At 53.4% G+C, this 17,741-nt stretch overlaps 1 protein-coding gene across 1 annotated transcript in view; it reads right to left on the bottom strand.

The window, feature by feature from the left end:
- Positions 1–17,126, bottom strand: part of O-fut1 (O-fucosyltransferase 1) — a 63,335-nt gene extending 46,209 nt beyond the window's left edge. The window contains exons 1-2 of the mRNA XM_045760633.2: positions 16,916–17,126; positions 7,051–7,166 (exon numbers count right to left, since the gene is read on the bottom strand). Of these exons, the coding sequence (XP_045616589.1) occupies positions 7,051–7,166; positions 16,916–17,042 (243 nt within the window). The 5' untranslated portion in view covers positions 17,043–17,126. The remainder of the gene's footprint in view (positions 1–7,050; positions 7,167–16,915) is intronic.
- Positions 17,127–17,741: the final 615 nt, after the last annotated feature.

The raw sequence follows: 17,741 nt of genomic DNA, 5'->3' as shown, positions 1-17,741 counted from the left end.
ACTCATTCTTGGAAAAGCTGCCCTGATAAAGCAGTGACAACCAGATGTGTGAAAATGTTTAATTAATTTATCACTTTGTGATAACACTTTATGAAAGTGTTATCACTTTCGCAGGTATATGTCACTTGAACGTGACACACTTTTTTTCTCTTGAATGCACCCAAACACCGCGCTCAAGCGTCATTTGAGCAAATATTTCTATAAAATCCAATTCTTATCCGATCGACTTGGGAATTGTATACATGTTTGCCATGAAATTTCCGTTTTCTTTAATAACCACATTGCCTATTTGAGAAAACGGCATTGTATTGTATCTTCGTGGTAAGACTATTATATTGTTGACACAACGAGTGTAATCAACGTAGTTTTTTATTTGGTGCTGGTCTAACGCATCCTTGTGTGACATTTGAAATGAAATTTGGGTGAAATTCCCAAGAAGAGAGAGTCCGCCTGACTCAGAGGTGGATTCCCCTTCCACACCATAACCCCTCTCCTCCTTCCCACCTCTCCATCGTCTCCCTCAAGCCAGCAACTACTCTTCATAAGGTAAAGTAAATATTAAAACACTACAACAAAACATTTATATTTACATGTGCAACATTATATTTACATAAAAAAAAGTCATACAAGTATGGATGTTTTTGGGAGTGGAACGGATTAAATTTATTTCCTTTATTTTAAATGGGGAAATTTGCTTCCAAAGACGAGTTTTCCAGGTAACGAGCTCGGTGCCAGAACGGATTAAACTCGTTAATAGAGGTTCCACTGTACTCAAGACGGGACAACACCAGTGACTTGAAGAGTACAACCATCATGATGGGATCTCTGGATTTGAAACTTCTTGTAATCCATCCTATCATTTTTCTGGCTGACGCAATATTTGCTTGGTTATGCTCCCTAAACGTTAGATTGTCGGACATCGTTATTCACAAATCCTCGACATGTTTTTTACCTATTATGGGTAGATTCGATTGTGTTTTGTACCCTGTATTATGTTTCAGGTCCTCATTTTTGCCGTACCTGAGTACCTGGAATTTATCGCTGTTAAACATCATATTATTTTCTGCTGCCCAATCGAAAACTTTGTTGATATCTACTTGTAATTTTTCCATGTCTTTAGCTGAGGTAATTTTCATGCTGATTTTTGTGTCATCTGCAAAGGATGACACAAAGCTGTGACTTTTATTTTTATCTATATCTGATATGAGAATAAGGAACAGCAGTGGTGCAAGGACTGTAACTTGAGGTACAGAGCTTTTAACTGTGCTTGGACTTGATTTTATTTGATTGACTGTTACTCTTTGTGTTCTGTTCGACAGGAAATTGAGTATCCAGCGTCCTACTTTACCAGTTATTCCCATTGACCTCATTTTGTGTACAATCACTCCATGATCACATTTGTTGAATCCCTTTGCAAAGTCTATGTATACTACATCTGCATTTTGCTTTTCTTCTAGAGCTTCTGTGATTTTGTCATAGTGATTGAGTAACTGTGACAGATAGGATCTTCCCGCTCTAAATCCATGTTGTCCAGGGTTGTGTAACTCATTATTTTCCATAAAACTAGAAATTTGATTCCTAATCACTCTTTCAAAATCTTTTATTATGTGTGATGTTAGTGCAACTGGCCTATAATTTTTTGTCAAGGCTTTACTCCCCCCTTTGTACAAAGGAGCTATATCTGCAGATTTAAGTGCTGCTGGTATCTCCCCTGTATCTAGGCTCTTTCTCCATATTACGCTGAGTGCTCGCGCTACTGGTACTTTACATTTCTTTATGAATATTGAATTCCATGAGTCAGGCCCAGGAGCTGAGTCCCACACTCTCCCTCCCTCACCACCACCACCAACACCCTCCCTCCCCTCACCACCACCACCAACACTCTCCCTCCCTTCCTCACCACCACCATCAACTCCCTCCCTCCCTCACCACCAACACTCTCCCTCCCTCCCTCCCTCACCACCAACATTCTCCATCCCTCTCTCATCACCACCACCAACACTCACCCTCCCTCCCTCACTCACCACCAACACTCTCCCTCTCTCCCCTCAATACCACCAACAACATTCTCCATCCCTCTCTCACCACCACCACTCACCCTCCCTCCCTCACTCACTCACCACCACCAACACTCTCCCTCACCACCACCAAACAGCACTCTCCCTCCATCCCTCCCTCACCACCACCACCACTATCCCTCCCTCACCACCACCACCACTATCCCTCCCTCACCACCACCACCACTATCCCTCCCTCACCACCACCACCACTATCCCTCCCTCACCACCACCACCACTATCCCTCCCTCTCTCACCACCACCACCAACAGTCTCCCTCCCTCACCACCACCACCAACACTCCTTGCGTCTCCCCCTCAATGCCTCCGTCCATCAATCACTGCTTCCCATCCCTCCTTCATGCCTTCAGGGTCAGTGGCCTGTTGCCATGTGAGGGCCCGCCGATACCAAAACAACCCCAATACCAACCTACGGTTATATCGACCACCAGACCGGTATATGAGGCTCCAAATACCAGTTTCCCAAACCGGTCGTTATTACCGGCAGATCAGTATATAAGAGGCCATTAAATTGAATGGATACTATACAATTTACGCTGTTAAAGGGTTAATCCTTTAGCAAATTGTACAACTTGAGTAAATGTCGCTGAACTGCGCACATCGTATACAGTATATACAATTGAGGGCAATATGCACGATTTAGATGTCCCCCATGTGATGTGAATAGGGTTCACATCAGCTTCCTCAGGGCTCTAGTAAACAGACACCATTTTTTCTCTTAAATCGTGGGTAACATTCCGGGATGTGAGAGCCTCAGTACTGAGTGACCAACGAAGACTGGTGCACACAGCATGAGCTAACAGCATTGCTGTTCAGCTTGTGACCATAGCTTCGCCTAAAAATTTCAAAATATATATGTAACTGCTATTATTTAGCGATGATAGTATCACAGAAGACCTCTGACTGTGATAAAAATGACCAGCAATCTGATAATGGCAGGATTGTGGTGATAATTAGTGCTGTACATAGTATGGTGGGAGGAGTAATCTTGGTAAGGGAGAGAGGTAGCATCGTCTGTTGACTATTGTGTGGCAACCTGTTATTGTCTAGACTCACCATACTAACTTAATGATTCGCTATGATGAACACAAATGTAGATACCGTACTTATATATAATGTGTGTACATAGTGTAATAACAGCAAAAGAAATATGTTGGGAGGAGCCATTTTGGCGAGGGAGGTGGCGTCGTCTGCTGATGTGACTTCTCATGCTGTGTAGGGTGGCCACTATGCTGTTTGGACACCATACCAGCTTAGTTGTACAGTTATGGTGAACAAAACATGCAGATACTTATATATAACATGTGTATATAGTGTATTAACAGCACAAACAGCATGGTTGGAGGAGGAATGTTGGTGAGGGAGGGAGGGAGGAAGAAAGGGAGCGTCAGCTGACTGCATTCACCTACCTATTTGTATTCACCTATTTGTGCTTGCAGGGGTTGAGCTCTGCTCTTTCAGCCTGCCTCTCAACTATCAATCAACTGTTACTAACTATTAACTAATTTTTTTGTTTATTTTTCTCCACACACACACACATACCCAAGAAGCAGCCTTTAGCAGCTGTCTTACTCCTAGGTACCTATTTACTGCTAGATAACAGGAGCATCAGGGTTACAGAAACTATGTCCCTCTGTCTCCGCTGGGTGCGGGGATTGAACCCCGGTCCCTAGGTCCACGAGTCTAAAGCACTGTCCACTCGGCCACCCAGCCCCGTGTGTGGCGACCTCTGTTATTGTCTGAACTCACCATACCAGCTTAGTGGTTTGCTATGGTGAACACAAATGTAAATAGAGTGGTACCTTTGTTCACGATCGTAATCCGTTTTCAGAGACACGTCGTCATCCAAAAATTCGTCACTCAAAACAAATTTTCCCCTAAGAAATAATGTAAATTGAATTAATCCATTCCACACCCCCAAAAATATTAACTTAAAAATACATTTTATACAGAATACTACTCATTTTTTCATACACAAAACAATTAGGTATAAATATAAACCATAAATAAAATAAGTGAACATTTAACTGCACTTTACCTTTACTGAAGACTCTTGTTGGTGTATGGGGAGACGGACAAGGAGCGGGGTTGGTGTATGGGGAGACGGACAAGGAGCGGGGTTGGTGTATGGGGAGGAGGAGTGGGGGGGGGTGAGACCGTCTCTTGCTCGCGCATTCATATCTGCATCACTGTTTCCAACTTTCCTTTCAAGCATTTCACTGCCTCTGTTATGTGGGAGCCAGTCAGAACCAGTCACTTACAGTCATGCATGTCAATCATTCACAGTTGCGTAACAACCGGTTAGGCATTTACAGTCAATCAGCCATTTACAGTCAGTAAGCAACAAGAGTTTAATATCAGGCAGCAGTCTGAGGCAGTCTGCCTCCAATCCACCAGTTGGTAGGAAAGAAGCGTTTTGTATTAATAAGATCCAGATGTGGCAGGGAGGGTACAGCTGGGGGAGGGGGCAGAGAGGGGATGGAGATAGTGGGGAGGGTCCTGTGGCAGTATGGGGGTAGTGGGGAGGGGGATGGAGATAGCATGTATCGAGGGTCCGGTTGTGGTATGGGGTAGCGGGGAGAGGGGCGGGCGGAGTGGGGGATGGAGGTTCTCCCCACCATCCTTCCAGTCCCCCCCCACCTGCCTATCCATCCAATTCCACCCGATATCTATCCATCCAGTTCCCCCCCTATCTATCCATCCAGTTCCCCCCCACTATCCATTCCCCCCCACCATCCATCCATCCTTCCAATCCCCCCACCATCCATCCACCATCCATCCAATCCCCCCACCATCCATCCAATCCCCCCACCATCCATCCAATCCCCCCACCATCCATCCACCATCCAATCCCCCCACCATCCATCCACCATCCATCCATCCATCCAATCCCCCCACCATCCATCCAGTCACCATCCATCCATCCAGTCCCCCCACCATCCATCCAGTCCCCCCACCATCCATCCAGTCCCCCCACCATCCATTCAGTCCCCCCACCATCCATCCAGTCCCCCTTCACTATCCATCCATCCACCCCCTATCTATCCATCCAGTCCCCTCACCATCCATCTACCCCCCCTATCCTTTCATTCAGTCCCCCCTCATCATCCATCTACTCCCTATCTATCTATCCATCCAGTCCCTCACCATCCATCCAGTCTTCTCACCATCCATCCTGGGACCCCATGGCGTGATACGTAAGAACTTTTATGTTAAGAAACAAAAAACAGACAATGAAATTCTTCACAAAGAATTCAAAGCGCGGCCGTGGTTGTCACTACGCGCGATAGACTTGTAAACAAACTGAGAGCGCCTGGCCTCACGCCCCGAGCACCACGTGCTCATTTGACCCATACGTGTACGAACAGACATCGTCTTCCAAAAAATTTGTCTTCTAGGGCAGTCATCAACCGAGGTTCCACTGTACAGTACTTATATATAACCTCTGTATATAGTGTAATAACAGCAAAAACAGTATGGTAGGAGGAGGAATGTCAGCAAGTGAGGTGTTGGTGAAGGAGGTGGCATCTGTTAGCTGGAGTGTGGCGGCCACTCTTGTTGTTTGGACTCACCATACTAACTTAGTGGTTCGTTATGGTGAACAACACATGCAGATACTTATACTGTATATAACATGTCTATATTGTGTAATAACAGCAAAACTATTTGTTTATTGTTTTATGAACATAATTGAATCACTAATATGCACACCATACTTTTGAGTATAGCGATGGTTCACACATTATATAAATATATCACACTACACACTACTGTATTGAATAATAATGCTGAAAAAAATCAATTAGAGAGACTGAAATAATTAGGTAATAATATCTTTGTGGCAACTCCCGCCTGAGAGCGAGGGTGGAGCAGACCACCTCCGACGCTTACTCTGTCAACGCCTCAATTTTGCCAGACGTCCTCGCCCTAATGCAGCCAAAATGTCACGATTTTTTTTATTATGTTTCCCGTGATCAGGGAACGCATTTTAATAATCTTAAAAGAAAAAAAATAATTTTTTGCTTGCGCCTAGCGGTGTTGCAGGCAATAACCCCAAGCGCCTCCCAAGGGTTAGCTTACTCAACAAAAAATTGCCTGCTTACCAAAGCTTTGCTGTTAACCCTCCACATCACTTGTAACTTACTTTTCAGCAATGTGTTTCTCTTAAGCACCGTCAGGTCCTCAGAGTGGTAAACTAGCAAAAGTTTTACTTTAAAATCTCGACTTGCATTTCCACACAAAAGTCAGTCTGTCCTTCATTGGCTCGCGTCCTGGCAATGACTTCTCCTCTTGAGTGATATAGGTCCTCTCTGGCATCATTTTCCATGACAAACCTGTCTTATCACAGCTGAACACTTGTTGGGAATGAAACCCTCAGCCTCTACATATTCCCTAAACTCAATAACAAAATTTTTGGCAGCATCCTTGTTAGAACTGGCAGCTTCCCCATGCCTCACTACACTGTGAATGTCACTTCTCTTAAATTTCTCATACTACCCATGACTGACTTTGAATACATCACTACTAGCACTCATTCCAGGGTTTTTATGTAAGAGATCACCATGCAGTTGTTTAGCTTTCTCACAAATGATGACCTCAGACACAATGTCACCAGCCATCTGTCATTCATTTATCAAAATCAATAATAATTTCTCAACCTCTTCAATTGTTTGTGATCACTGTTTCATAACTACTTTCACTTTCATCAACCTACCGATCTTGTCACTCCTGGCTTGTACTCATCAACCTACCGATCTTGTCACTCCTGGCTTGTACTCATCAACCTACCGATCTTGTCACTCCTGGCTTGTACTCATCAACCTACCGATCTTGTCACTCCTGGCTTGTACTCATCAACCTACCGATCTTGTCACTCCTGGCTTGTACTCATCAACCTACCGATCTTGTCACTCCTGGCTTGTACTCATCAACCTACTGATCTTGTCACTCTTGGCTTGTACTCATCAACCTACCGATCTTGTAACTCCTGGCTTGTACTCAACCCATGGTGGCAACACAAGCGTTCGGTTCACACCCTTGGCAAATCCAAGAGCTCCTAGGAAATGGTCAGCTTGATTTCCAAATCGGCCTGTGCAAAAATTTTAATTTAATGTTATAGTATGATAAAATTTGTATTTTACTTAAATAATTTATCACCCATTATCATCAAAGCCTCTTCTTTAATTAAACTGAACTTCTTTTGAATAATTTGCAAACATGTACTGAATACAGGAGTATATAAAAAACTAAAATATTTGACTGAATAGTCCCTATATTAGCCTTCAATTAGCATTTCACACACTAGATGCCAATACAAATACAATACTATACTGTATGTGTAAAAACATGTAAATACTTTATATTTACAGTCCTTGCATGAAACTTTATCTAAAAATATTTAGTAATTAAGACATTTTAATTTTAGGTGAACACAAAGTGCTGACAATGTAGAGCAGAGAGCTGATCATTGACCTAATAAAAAAAATCATTAACCATTTTTATCATAGTAGCTCAAAAGTTATCCCCCAAATTATCATATCTCAGGACCACTCTATTTACAAAAGTAACCTTTTTTAAGTTTTTTGGCAACCTTTGTGAATGGGCATAGAGCCAATGTGAGGCATGAGGCCAGTGTGGTGTGTGGGGGGGGGGGGGGGGGGCGGATCAGTGTGGTGTGTGTGGGGGGGGGGGGGGCGGATCAGTGTGGTGTGTGGGGGGGGGGGGGCGGATCAGTGTGGTGTGTGTGGGGGGGGGGTCAGTGTGGTGTGTGGGGGGGGGGGGGTCAGTGTGGTGTGTGGGGGGGGGGGGGTCAGTGTGGTGTGTGTGTGGGGGGGGTCAGTGTGGTGTGTGGGGGGGGGGGGTGTCAGGTGGTGGTGAGTTGGGGGGGGGGGTGTCAGTGTGATGGTGTGTGGGGGGGGGTGTCAGGTGGTGGTGAGTGGGGGGGGGTGTCAGGTGGTGGTGAGTGGGGGGGGGGGGTGTCAGGTGGTGGTGAGTGGGGGGGTGTCAGTGTGATGGTGTGTGGGGGGAGGTGTCAGGTGGTGGTGAGTGGGGGGGGGGTGTCAGTGTGATGGTGTGTGGGGGGGGGTGTCAGGTGGTGGTGAGTGGGGGGGGGTGTCAGGTGGTGGTGAGTGGGGGGGGGGGTGTCAGGTGGTGGTGAGTGGGGGGGGGTGTCAGTGTGATGGTGTGTGGGGGGGGGTATCAGTGTGATGGTGTATGGGGGGGGTGTCAGGTGGTGGTGAGTGGGGGGGGGTGTCAGTGTGGTGGTGTGTGTGTGGGGGGGTGTCAGGGTTGAGCTTTGCTCTTTCAACCCGCCTCTCAACTGTCAATCAACTGTTTACTAACTACTATTTTTTTTTTTCCCCCCCCCACACCACACACACACACACACACACCCCAGGAAGCAGCCTGTGGCAGCTGACTAACTCCCAGGTACCTATTTACTGCTAGGTAACAGGGGCATTCAGGGTGAAAGAAACTTTGCCCATTTGTTTCTGCCTCGTGCGGGAATCGAACCCGCGCCACAGAATTACGAATCCTGCGCGCTATCCACCAGGCTACGAGGCCCCTTGCTATGAGGGGTCAGTGTGGTGTGTGGGGGGTCAGTGTGGTGTGTGTGTGTGTGGGGGGGGAGGGGGGTCAGTGTGGTGTGTGTGTGTATGTGGGGGGGAGGGGGGTCAGTGTGGTGTGTGTGTGTGGGGAGGGGAGGGGGGTCAGTGTGGTGTGTGTGTGGGGGAGGGGGGTCAGTGTGGTGTGTGTGTGGGGGAGGGGGGTCAGTGTGGTGTGTGTGTGGGGGGGGGGAGGGGGGTCAGTGTGGTGTGTGTGTGTGGGGGGGAGGGGGGTCAGTGTGGTGTGTGTGTGTGTGTGTGGGGGAGGGGGGTCAGTGTGGTGTGTGTGTGGGGGGGAGGGGGGTCAGTGTGGTGTGTGTGTGGGGGGGAGGGGGGTCAGTGTGGTGTGTGTGTGTGTGTGTGGGGGAGGGGGGTCAGTGTGGTGTGTGTGTGGGGGGGAGGGGGGTTAGTGTGATGTGTGTGTGTGGGGGAGGGGGGTCAGTGTGGTGTGTGTGTGTGTGGGGGGAGGGGGGTCAGTGTGGAGTGTGTGTGGGGGAGGGGGGTCAGTGTGGTGTGTGTGTGTGGGGGAGGGGGGTCAGTGTGGTGTGTGTGTGTGTGGGGGAGGGGGGTCAGTGTGGTGTGTGTGTGTGGGGGAGGGGGGTCAGTGTGGTGTGTGTGTGTGGGGGCGGGGGGTCAGTGGTGTGTGTGTGTGTGTGGGGGAGGGGGGTCAGTGTGGTGTGTGTGTGGGGGGGAGGGGGGTCAGTGTGGTGTGTGTGTGTGTGGGGGAGGGGGGTCAGTGTGGTGTGTGTGTGTGTGTGGGGGGAGGGGGGTCAGTATGGTGTGTGTGTGGGGGAGAGGGGGGTCAGTGTGGTGTGTGTGTGGGGGGGGGAGGGGGGTCAGTGTGGTGTGTGTGTGGGGGGGGAGGGGGTCAGTGTGGTGTGTGTGTGGGGGGGGGAGGGGGGTCAGTGTGGTGTGTGTGTGGGGGGGGAGGGGGGTCAGTGTGGTGTGTGTGTGTGGGGGGGAGGGGGGTCAGTGTGGTGTGTGTGTGTGTGGGGGAGGGGGGTCAGTGTGGTGTGTGTGTGTGGGGGGGGGAGGGGGGTCAGTGTGGTGTGTGGGGGGTCAGTGTGGTGTGTGTGTGTGGGGGGGGGAGGGGGGTCAGTGTGGTGTGTGGGGGGTCAGTGTGGTGTGTGTGGGGGAGGGGGGGTCAGTGTAGTGTGTGGGGGGTCAGTGTGGTGTGTGGGGGGTCAGTGTGGTGTGTGGGGGGGTCAGTGTGGTGTGTGGGGGGGTCAGTGTGGTGTGTGGGGGGGTCAGTGTGGTGTGTGGGGGGGTCAGTGTGGTGTGTGGGGGGGTCAGTGTGGTGTGTGGGGGGTCAGTGTGGTGTGTGGGGGTCAGTGTGGTGTGTGGGGGGGTCAGTGTGGTGTGTGGGGGGGTCAGTGTGGTGTGTGGGGGGGTCAGTGTGGTGTGTGGGGGGGTCAGTGTGGTGTGTGGGGGGGTCAGTGTGGTGTGTGGGGGGGTCAGTGTGGTGTGTGGGGGGGTCAGTGTGGTGTGTGGGGGGGTCAGTGTGGTGTGTGGGGGGGTCAGTGTGGTGTGTGGGGGGGTCAGTGTGGTGTGTGGGGGGGTCAGTGTGGTGTGTGGGGGGGTCAGTGTGGTGTGTGGGGGGGTCAGTGTGGTGTGTGGGGGGGTCAGTGTGGTGTGTGGGGGGGTCAGTGTGGTGTGTGGGGGGGTCAGTGTGGTGTGTGGGGGGGTCAGTGTGGTGTGTGGGGGGGTCAGTGTGGTGTGTGGGGGGGTCAGTGTGGTGTGTGGGGGGGTCAGTGTGGTGTGTGGGGGGTCAGTGTGGTGTGTGGGGGGGTCAGTGTGGTGTGTGGGGGGGTCAGTGTGGTGTGTGGGGGGGTCAGTGCTGGTGTGGGGGGGGTCAGTGTGGTGTGTGGGGGGGGTCAGTGTGGTGTGTGTGGGGGGGTCAGTGTGGTGTGTGGGGGGGGTCAGTGTGGTGTGTGGGGGGGTCAGTGTGGTGTGTGGGGGGGGTCAGTGTGGTGTGTGGGGGGGTCAGTGTGGTGTGTGGGGGGGGTCAGTGTGGTGTGTGGGGGGGGGGTCAGTGTGGTGTGTGGGGGGGGTCAGTGTGGTGTGTGGGGGGGGGTCAGTGTGGTGTGTGGGGGGGGTCAGTGTGGTGTGTGGGGGGGGTCAGTGTGGTGTGTGGGGGGTGGGGTCAGTGTGGTGTGTGGGGGTGGGGTCAGTGTGGTGTGTGGGGGGGGGGGTCAGTGTGGTGTGTGGGGGGGGTCAGTGTGGTGTGTGGGGGGGTCAGTGTGGTATGTGGGGGGGGTCAGTGTGGTATGTGGGGGGGGTCAGTGTGGTGTGTGGGGGGGTCAGTGTGGTGTGTGGGGGGGGGTCAGTGTGGTGTGTGGGGGGGGGTCAGTGTGGTGTGTTTGGGGGGGTCAGTGTGGTGTGTGGGGGGGGTCAGTGTGGTGTGTGGGGGGGGTCAGTGTGGTGTGTGTGGGGGGTCAGTGTGGTGTGTGTGGGGGGTCAGTGTGGTGTGTGTGGGGGTCAGTGTGGTGTGTGGGGGGGGTCAGTGTGGTGTGTGGGGGGGGGTCAGTGTGGTGTGTGGGGGGGGTCAGTGTGGTGTGTGGGGGGGTCAGTGTGGTGTGTGGGGGGGGTCAGTGTGGTGTGTGGGGGGGTCAGCGTGGTGTGTGGGGGGGTCAGCGTGGTGTGTGGGGGGGTCAGCGTGGTGTGTGGGGGGGTCAGCGTGGTGTGTGGGGGGGTCAGTGTGGTGTGTGGGGGGGTCAGTGTGGTGTGTGGGGGGGTCAGTGTGGTGTGTGGGGGGGTCAGTGTGGTGTGTGGGGGGGTCAATGTGGTGTGTGGGGGGGTCAGTGTGGTGTGTGGGGGGGTCAGTGTGGTGTGTGGGGGGGTCAGTGTGGTGTGTGGGGGGGTCAGTGTGGTGTGTGGGGGGGTCAGTGTGGTGTGTGGGGGGTCAGTGTGGTGTGTGGGGGGGTCAGTGTGGTGTGTGGGGGTCAGTGTGGTGTGTGGGGGTCAGTGTGGTGTGTGGGGGGGTCAGTGTGGTGTGTGGGGGGGTCAGTGTGGTGTGTGGGGGGGTCAGTGTGGTGTGTGGGGGGGTCAGTGTGGTGTGTGGGGGGGTCAGTGTGGTGTGTGGGGGGGTCAGTGTGGTGTGTGGGGGGGTCAGTGTGGTGTGTGGGGGGGTCAGTGTGGTGTGTGGGGGGGTCAGTGTGGTGTGTGGGGGGGTCAGTGTGGTGTGTGGGGGGGTCAGTGTGGTGTGTGGGGGGGTCAGTGTGGTGTGTGGGGGGTCAGTGTGGTGTGTGGGGGGGTCAGTGTGGTGTGTGGGGGGGGTCAGTGTGGTGTGTGGGGGGGTCAGTGTGGTGTGTGGGGGGTCAGTGTGGTGTGTGTGTGTGGGGGGGTCAGTGTGTGGTGTGTGAGGGGTCAGTGTGTGGTGTGTGTGGGGTCAGTGTGTGGTGTGTGTGGGGTCAGTGTGTGGTGTGTGTGGGGTCAGTGTGTGGTGTGTGTGGGGTCAGTGTGTGGTGTGTGTGTGGGGTCAGTGTGTGGTGTGTATGTGGGGTCAGTGTGTGGTGTGTGTGGGGTCAGTGTGGGGTCAGTGTGTGGTGTGTGTGGGGTCAGTGTGGGGTCAGTGTGGGGTCAGTGTGTGGTGTGTGTGGGGTCAGTGTGTGGGGTCAGTGTGTGGTGTGTGTGGGGTCAGTGTGGGGTCAGTGTGTGGGGTCAGTGTGTGGGGTCAGTGTGTGGGGTCAGTGTGTGGGGTCAGTGTGTGGGGTCAGTGTGGGGTCAGTGTGTGGGGTCAGTGTGTGGGGTCAGTGTGGGGTCAGTGTGTGGGGTCAGTGTGTGGGGTCAGTGTGTGGGGTCAGTGTGGTGTGTGTGGGGTCAGTGTGGTGTGTGTGGGGTCAGTGTGGTGTGTGTGGGGTCAGTGTGTGGGGTCAGTGTGTGGGGTCAGTGTGTGGTGTGTGTGGGGTCGGTGTGTGTGTGGGGTCGGTGTGTGTGTGGGGTCAGTGTGTGGTGTGTGTGTGGGGTCAGTGTGTGGTGTGTGTGTGGGGTCAGTGTGTGGTGTGTGTGTGAGGTCAGTGTGTGGTGTGTGTGGGGGGTCAGTGTGTGGTGTGTGTGTGGGGTCAGTGTGTGGTGTGTGGGGTCAGTGTGTGGTGTGTGTGTGGGGTCAGTGTGTGGTGTGTGTGTGGGGTCAGTGTGTGGGGTCAGTGTGTGGGGTCAGTGTGTGGTGTGTGTGGGGTCGGTGTGTGTGTGGGGTCGGTGTGTGTGTGGGGTCAGTGTGTGGTGTGTGTGTGGGGTCAGTGTGTGGTGTGTGTGTGGGGTCAGTGTGTGGTGTGTGTGTGAGGTCAGTGTGTGGTGTGTGTGGGGGGTCAGTGTGTGGTGTGTGTGTGGGGTCAGTGTGTGGTGTGTGGGGTCAGTGTGTGGTGTGTGTGTGGGGTCAGTGTGTGGTGTGTGTGTGGGGTCAGTGTGTGGTGTGTGTGTGGGGTCAGTGTGTGGTGTATGTGTGGGGTCAGTGTGTGGTGTGTGTGTGGGGTCAGTGTGTGTGTGGGGTCAGTGTGTGGTGTGTGTGTGGGGTCAGTGTGTGTGTGGGGTCAGTGTGTGGTGTGTGTGTGGGGTCAGTGTGTGGTGTGTGTGTGGGGTCAGTGTGTGGTGTTTGTGTGGGGTCAGTGTGTGGTGTGTGTGTGGGGTCAGTGTGTGGTGTGTGTGTGGGGTCAGTGTGTGGTGTGTGGGTGGGGTCAGTGTGTGGTGTGTGTGTGGGGTCAGTGTGTGGTGTGTGTGTGGGGTCAGTGTGTGGTGTGTGTGTGGGGTCAGTGTGTGGTGTGTGTGTGGGGTCAGTGTGTGGTGTGTGTGTGGGGTCAGTGTGTGGTGTGTGTGGGGTCAGTGTGTGGTGTGTGTGTGTGGGGTCAGTGTGTGGTGTGTGTGTGGGGTCAGTGTGTGGTGTGTGTGGGGTCAGTGTGTGGTGTGTGTGCACTCCACCTTGCTTTCCACGCACCAGGTAATTACCAAAGTGTAATTACCTAAGTGTAGTTACAGGATGAGAGCTACGCTCGTGGTGTCCCGTCTTCCCAGCACTCTTTGTCATATAATGCTTTGAAACTACTGACGGTCTTGGCCTCCACCACCTTCTCACCTAACTTGCTCCAACCGTCTACCACTCTGTTTGCGAAAGTGAATTTTCTTATATTTCTTCGGCATCTGTGTTTAGCTAGTTTAAATCTATGACCTCTTGTTCTTAAAGTTCCAGGTCTCAGGAAATCTTCCCTATCGATTTTATCAATTCCTGTTACTATTTTGTATGTAGTGATCATATCACCTCTTTTTCTTCTGTCTTCTAGTTTTGACATATTTAATGCCTCTAACCTCTCCTCGTAGCTCTTGCCCTTCAGTTCTGGGAGCCACTTAGTAGCATGTCTTTGCAACTTTTCCAGTTTCTTGATGTGCTGCTTAAGATATGGGCACCACACATGGTGTGGGGGTCAGTGTGTGGTGTGTGGGGGTCAGTGTATGGTGTGTGGGGGCAAGTGTGGGGGGGGGCAAGTGTGGGGGGGGCAAGTGTGGGGGGGGGGCAAGTGTAGGGGGGGGGGCAAGTGTAGGGGGGGGGCAAGTGTAGGGGGGGCAAGTGTGGGGGGGGCAAGTGTGGGGGGGGGCAAGTGTGGGGGGGGGCAAGTGTGGGGGGGGGCAAGTGTGGGGGGGCAAGTGTGGGGGGGGGCAAGTGTGGGGGGGGGCAAGTGTGGGGGGGGCAAGTGTGGGGGGGCAAGTGTGGGGGGGGGGCAAGTGTGGGGGGGGCAAGTGTGGGGGGGCAAGTGTGGGGGGGGCAAGTGTGGGGGGGGGGCAAGTGTGGGGGGGGGGCAAGTGTGGGGGGGGCAAGTGTGGGGGGGGCAAGTGTGGGGGGGGGCAAGTGTGGGGGGAGGCAAGTGTGGGGGGCAAGTGTGGGGGAGGCAAGTGTGGGGGGCAAGTGTGGGGGGGGGCAAGTGTGGGGGGGGCAAGTGTGGGGGGGGGCAAGTGTGGGGGGGGCAAGTGTGGGGGGGGCAAGTGTGGGGGGGGGCAAGTGTGGGGGGGGGCAAGTGTGGGGGGGGCAAGTGTGGGGGGGGGCAAGTGTGGGGGGGGCAAGTGTGGGGGGGCAAGTGTGGGGGGGCAAGTGTGGGGGGGGGGCAAGTGTGGGGGGGGCAAGTGTGGGGGGGGCAAGTGTGGGGGGGCGAGTGTGGGGGGGCGAGTGTGGGGGGGCGAGTGTGGGGGGGCGAGTGTGGGCCAAGTGTGGGCCAAGAGTGGGCCAAGAGTGGGCCAAGTGTGGGCCAAGTGTGGGGTCAGTATGGGTGTAGAGCCAGCGTGGGTGCGGGGGGCCAGCGTGGGTGCGGGGGGCCAGCGTGGGTGCGGGGGGCCAGCGTGGGTGCGGGGGGCCAGCGTGGGTGCGGGGGGCCAGCGTGGGTGCGGGGGGCCAGCGTGGGTGCGGGGGGCCAGCGTGGGTGCGGGGGGCCAGCGTGGGTGCGGGGGGCCAGCGTGGGTGCGGGGGGCCAGCGTGGGTGCGGGGGGCCAGCGTGGGTGCGGGGGGCCAGCGTGGGTGCGGGGGGCCAGCGTGGGTGCGGGGGGCCAGAGTGGGTGCGGGGGGCCAGAGTGGGTGCGGGGGGCCAGAGTGGGTGCGGGGCCAGAGTGGGTGCAGGGGCCAGTGTGGTGTTTGGGACAACTGTGGAGCAGGTGTGGACCCAGTATGAATGTGGGGCTAGCATGGATGTGGGAGCCAGCATGGGCGGGGGGCCCAGCGTGGGCGAGGGGGGGCCAGCGTGGGCGAGGGGGGGCCAGCGTGGGCGAGGGGGGGCCAGCGTGGGCGAGGGGGGGCCAGCGTGGGCGAGGGGGGGCCAGCGTGGGCGAGGGGGGGCCAGCGTGGGCGAGGGGGGGCCAGCGTGGGCGAGGGGGGGCCAGCGTGGGCGAGGGGGGGCCAGCGTGGGCGAGGGGGGGCCAGCGTGGGCGAGGGGGGGCCAGCGTGGGCGAGGGGGGGCCAGCGTGGGCGAGGGGGGGCCAGCGTGGGCGAGGGGGGGCCAGCGTGGGCGAGGGGGGGCCAGCGTGGGCGAGGGGGGGCCAGCGTCGGCGCGGGGGGCCAGCGTGGGCGCGGGGGGGCCAGCGTGGGCGCGGGGGGGCCAGCGTGGGCGCGGGGGGGGCAGCGTGGGCGCGGGGGGGCCAGCGTGGGCGCGGGGGGCCAGCGTGGGTGCAGGGGGCCTGCATGGGTGTGGGGGCCAGCGTGGGTGTGGGGCCAGTGTATGTATTCACCTAGTTGTGCTTGCGTGGGTTGAGCTCTGCTCTTTCGGCCCGCCTCTCAACAGTCAATCAACTGTTACTATTTGTTTTCACCCCCCCCCCCCCAAGGAAGCAGCCCATAACAGCTGTCTAACTCCCAGGTACCTATTTACTGCTAGGTAAAAGGGGCATCAGGTGTGGGGTATTGTGAGCATGGGGGCCAGTGTGGAACCATTGTGGGTGCGTCCGTCTAATTACCCAAAGTTACTCAAAGCTTCCTAATAAGCTACCCAAAACTTCCTAACATTACGTTAATAATGAATAAATATAATATATTTATTCATTATAATGTTGGTGCTGAATGTAGAACATGGAAAAACATATTTTTACTCTGAAAAAGTATAATTTCATAACGAAATTAGACGAAAATAAGGTGCTGGTGATGCCAAAGCAAGTCGACGGTCCAAGCGACAATGTTGTGGAGCGACTTATCCAAGACACATTGTTGCTTGGAGTGTGTTTGCTGGCATATCAACCTTCTGTACCTACCTAACCTAAACAACCTACCTAACTAAACCTAACCTATCCAAATATAACTTAATATAACCTGTAGACAACAATATATCTTGGATAATTCGCTCCACAACATTGTCGCTTGGATTGTCGACTTCCTATGGCCTCTCATGCCACTTAGTTTATAATAATAATACTGTATTTTATTCACGAAAAGTACATAGAAGATGAGTTACAAACATAATGTTGGATTTATATACAGAGCTAGTACATACAATACCTAAAGCCACTAATACACATAACATTTCGGGCAAACGAAATTTCGTTATAAACTTATATTATTTCAGAGTAGTAATATGTTTTTTTTCATGTTCTACCTCCAGCACCTACGTTATAGTGAGTAAATATATCATATTTCTTCATTACTTACGCAATACTAGGAAGCTTAGGATAGCTTTGGGTAATTAGACAGGCCATTGTGGGTGTAATTGAGCCAACATAGGTGTGGGTAAGTGTGGAGCCAGCATGGGTGTGGGGACGCTATAATACTCACCCATACAGGGGCAGTAGAGAATGTAGCCATTGTGGTCAATGTCAAGAGAAAGGGTCGAGGCACACAATAACAAGACAATAACAAGCTCACGAGTCTTGGCGACCACCAACGTATCCCCCCACGCCATGTTGTTGTTGTGAGACGGGGGACTGGTCAAGTCGTCTACTGCAGTTTCGGATACCGTACTAGAAACATCTTCGTTCACTGAGAAGTTTGTACATACGAACCATTTCGTTCGTATATGCGCTGGTTTGTGTTCGCTACTGTTCTCGTCTGAATAAATACATGACACTTCATGTTGACCAGACCACACACTAGAAGGCGAAGAGACGACGACGTTTCGGTCCATCCTGGACCATTCTCAACTCGAAACGTCATCGTCCCTTCATCTTCTAGTGTGTGGTCTGGTCAACTTTAGCCACGTTATTGTGACTCATCGCCTGCACATGGCACTTCATATAATTATCGCTTCCATTAAAATTGCTTAGCGCACTGTTTGTATTACTTTGTTAACAAAGCGCACTCTTATCAGAGAAGGGAAGGGAAGAGAACTCTCAGGGGGAGAAAGCGCCAAGCCATAAAGACTATACAGTATAACACTTGGAAGGGGTCAGGTAAACGATTTGGGATGGCACGGGAGGAGTGAAGGAATGGCGCCCAATCATTTGGACGGTCGGGGATTGAACTCTTATCATGGGGTGCATAATAAATGAACTAAACTAAACTAACTATCAGAGAAGACATCCATTATTAGAATAACAAGGTGTAAACCATACTCCTTACAGTTGAAATCTATTTATATATATACAAGAAAATACATTGGGTT

Source organism: Procambarus clarkii, chromosome 63 (genome assembly GCF_040958095.1).
Source record: "Procambarus clarkii isolate CNS0578487 chromosome 63, FALCON_Pclarkii_2.0, whole genome shotgun sequence".
In the NCBI taxonomy this organism is placed as follows: domain Eukaryota; kingdom Metazoa; phylum Arthropoda; class Malacostraca; order Decapoda; family Cambaridae; genus Procambarus; species Procambarus clarkii.
This window is presented reverse-complemented; position numbering and strand designations above follow the sequence as displayed.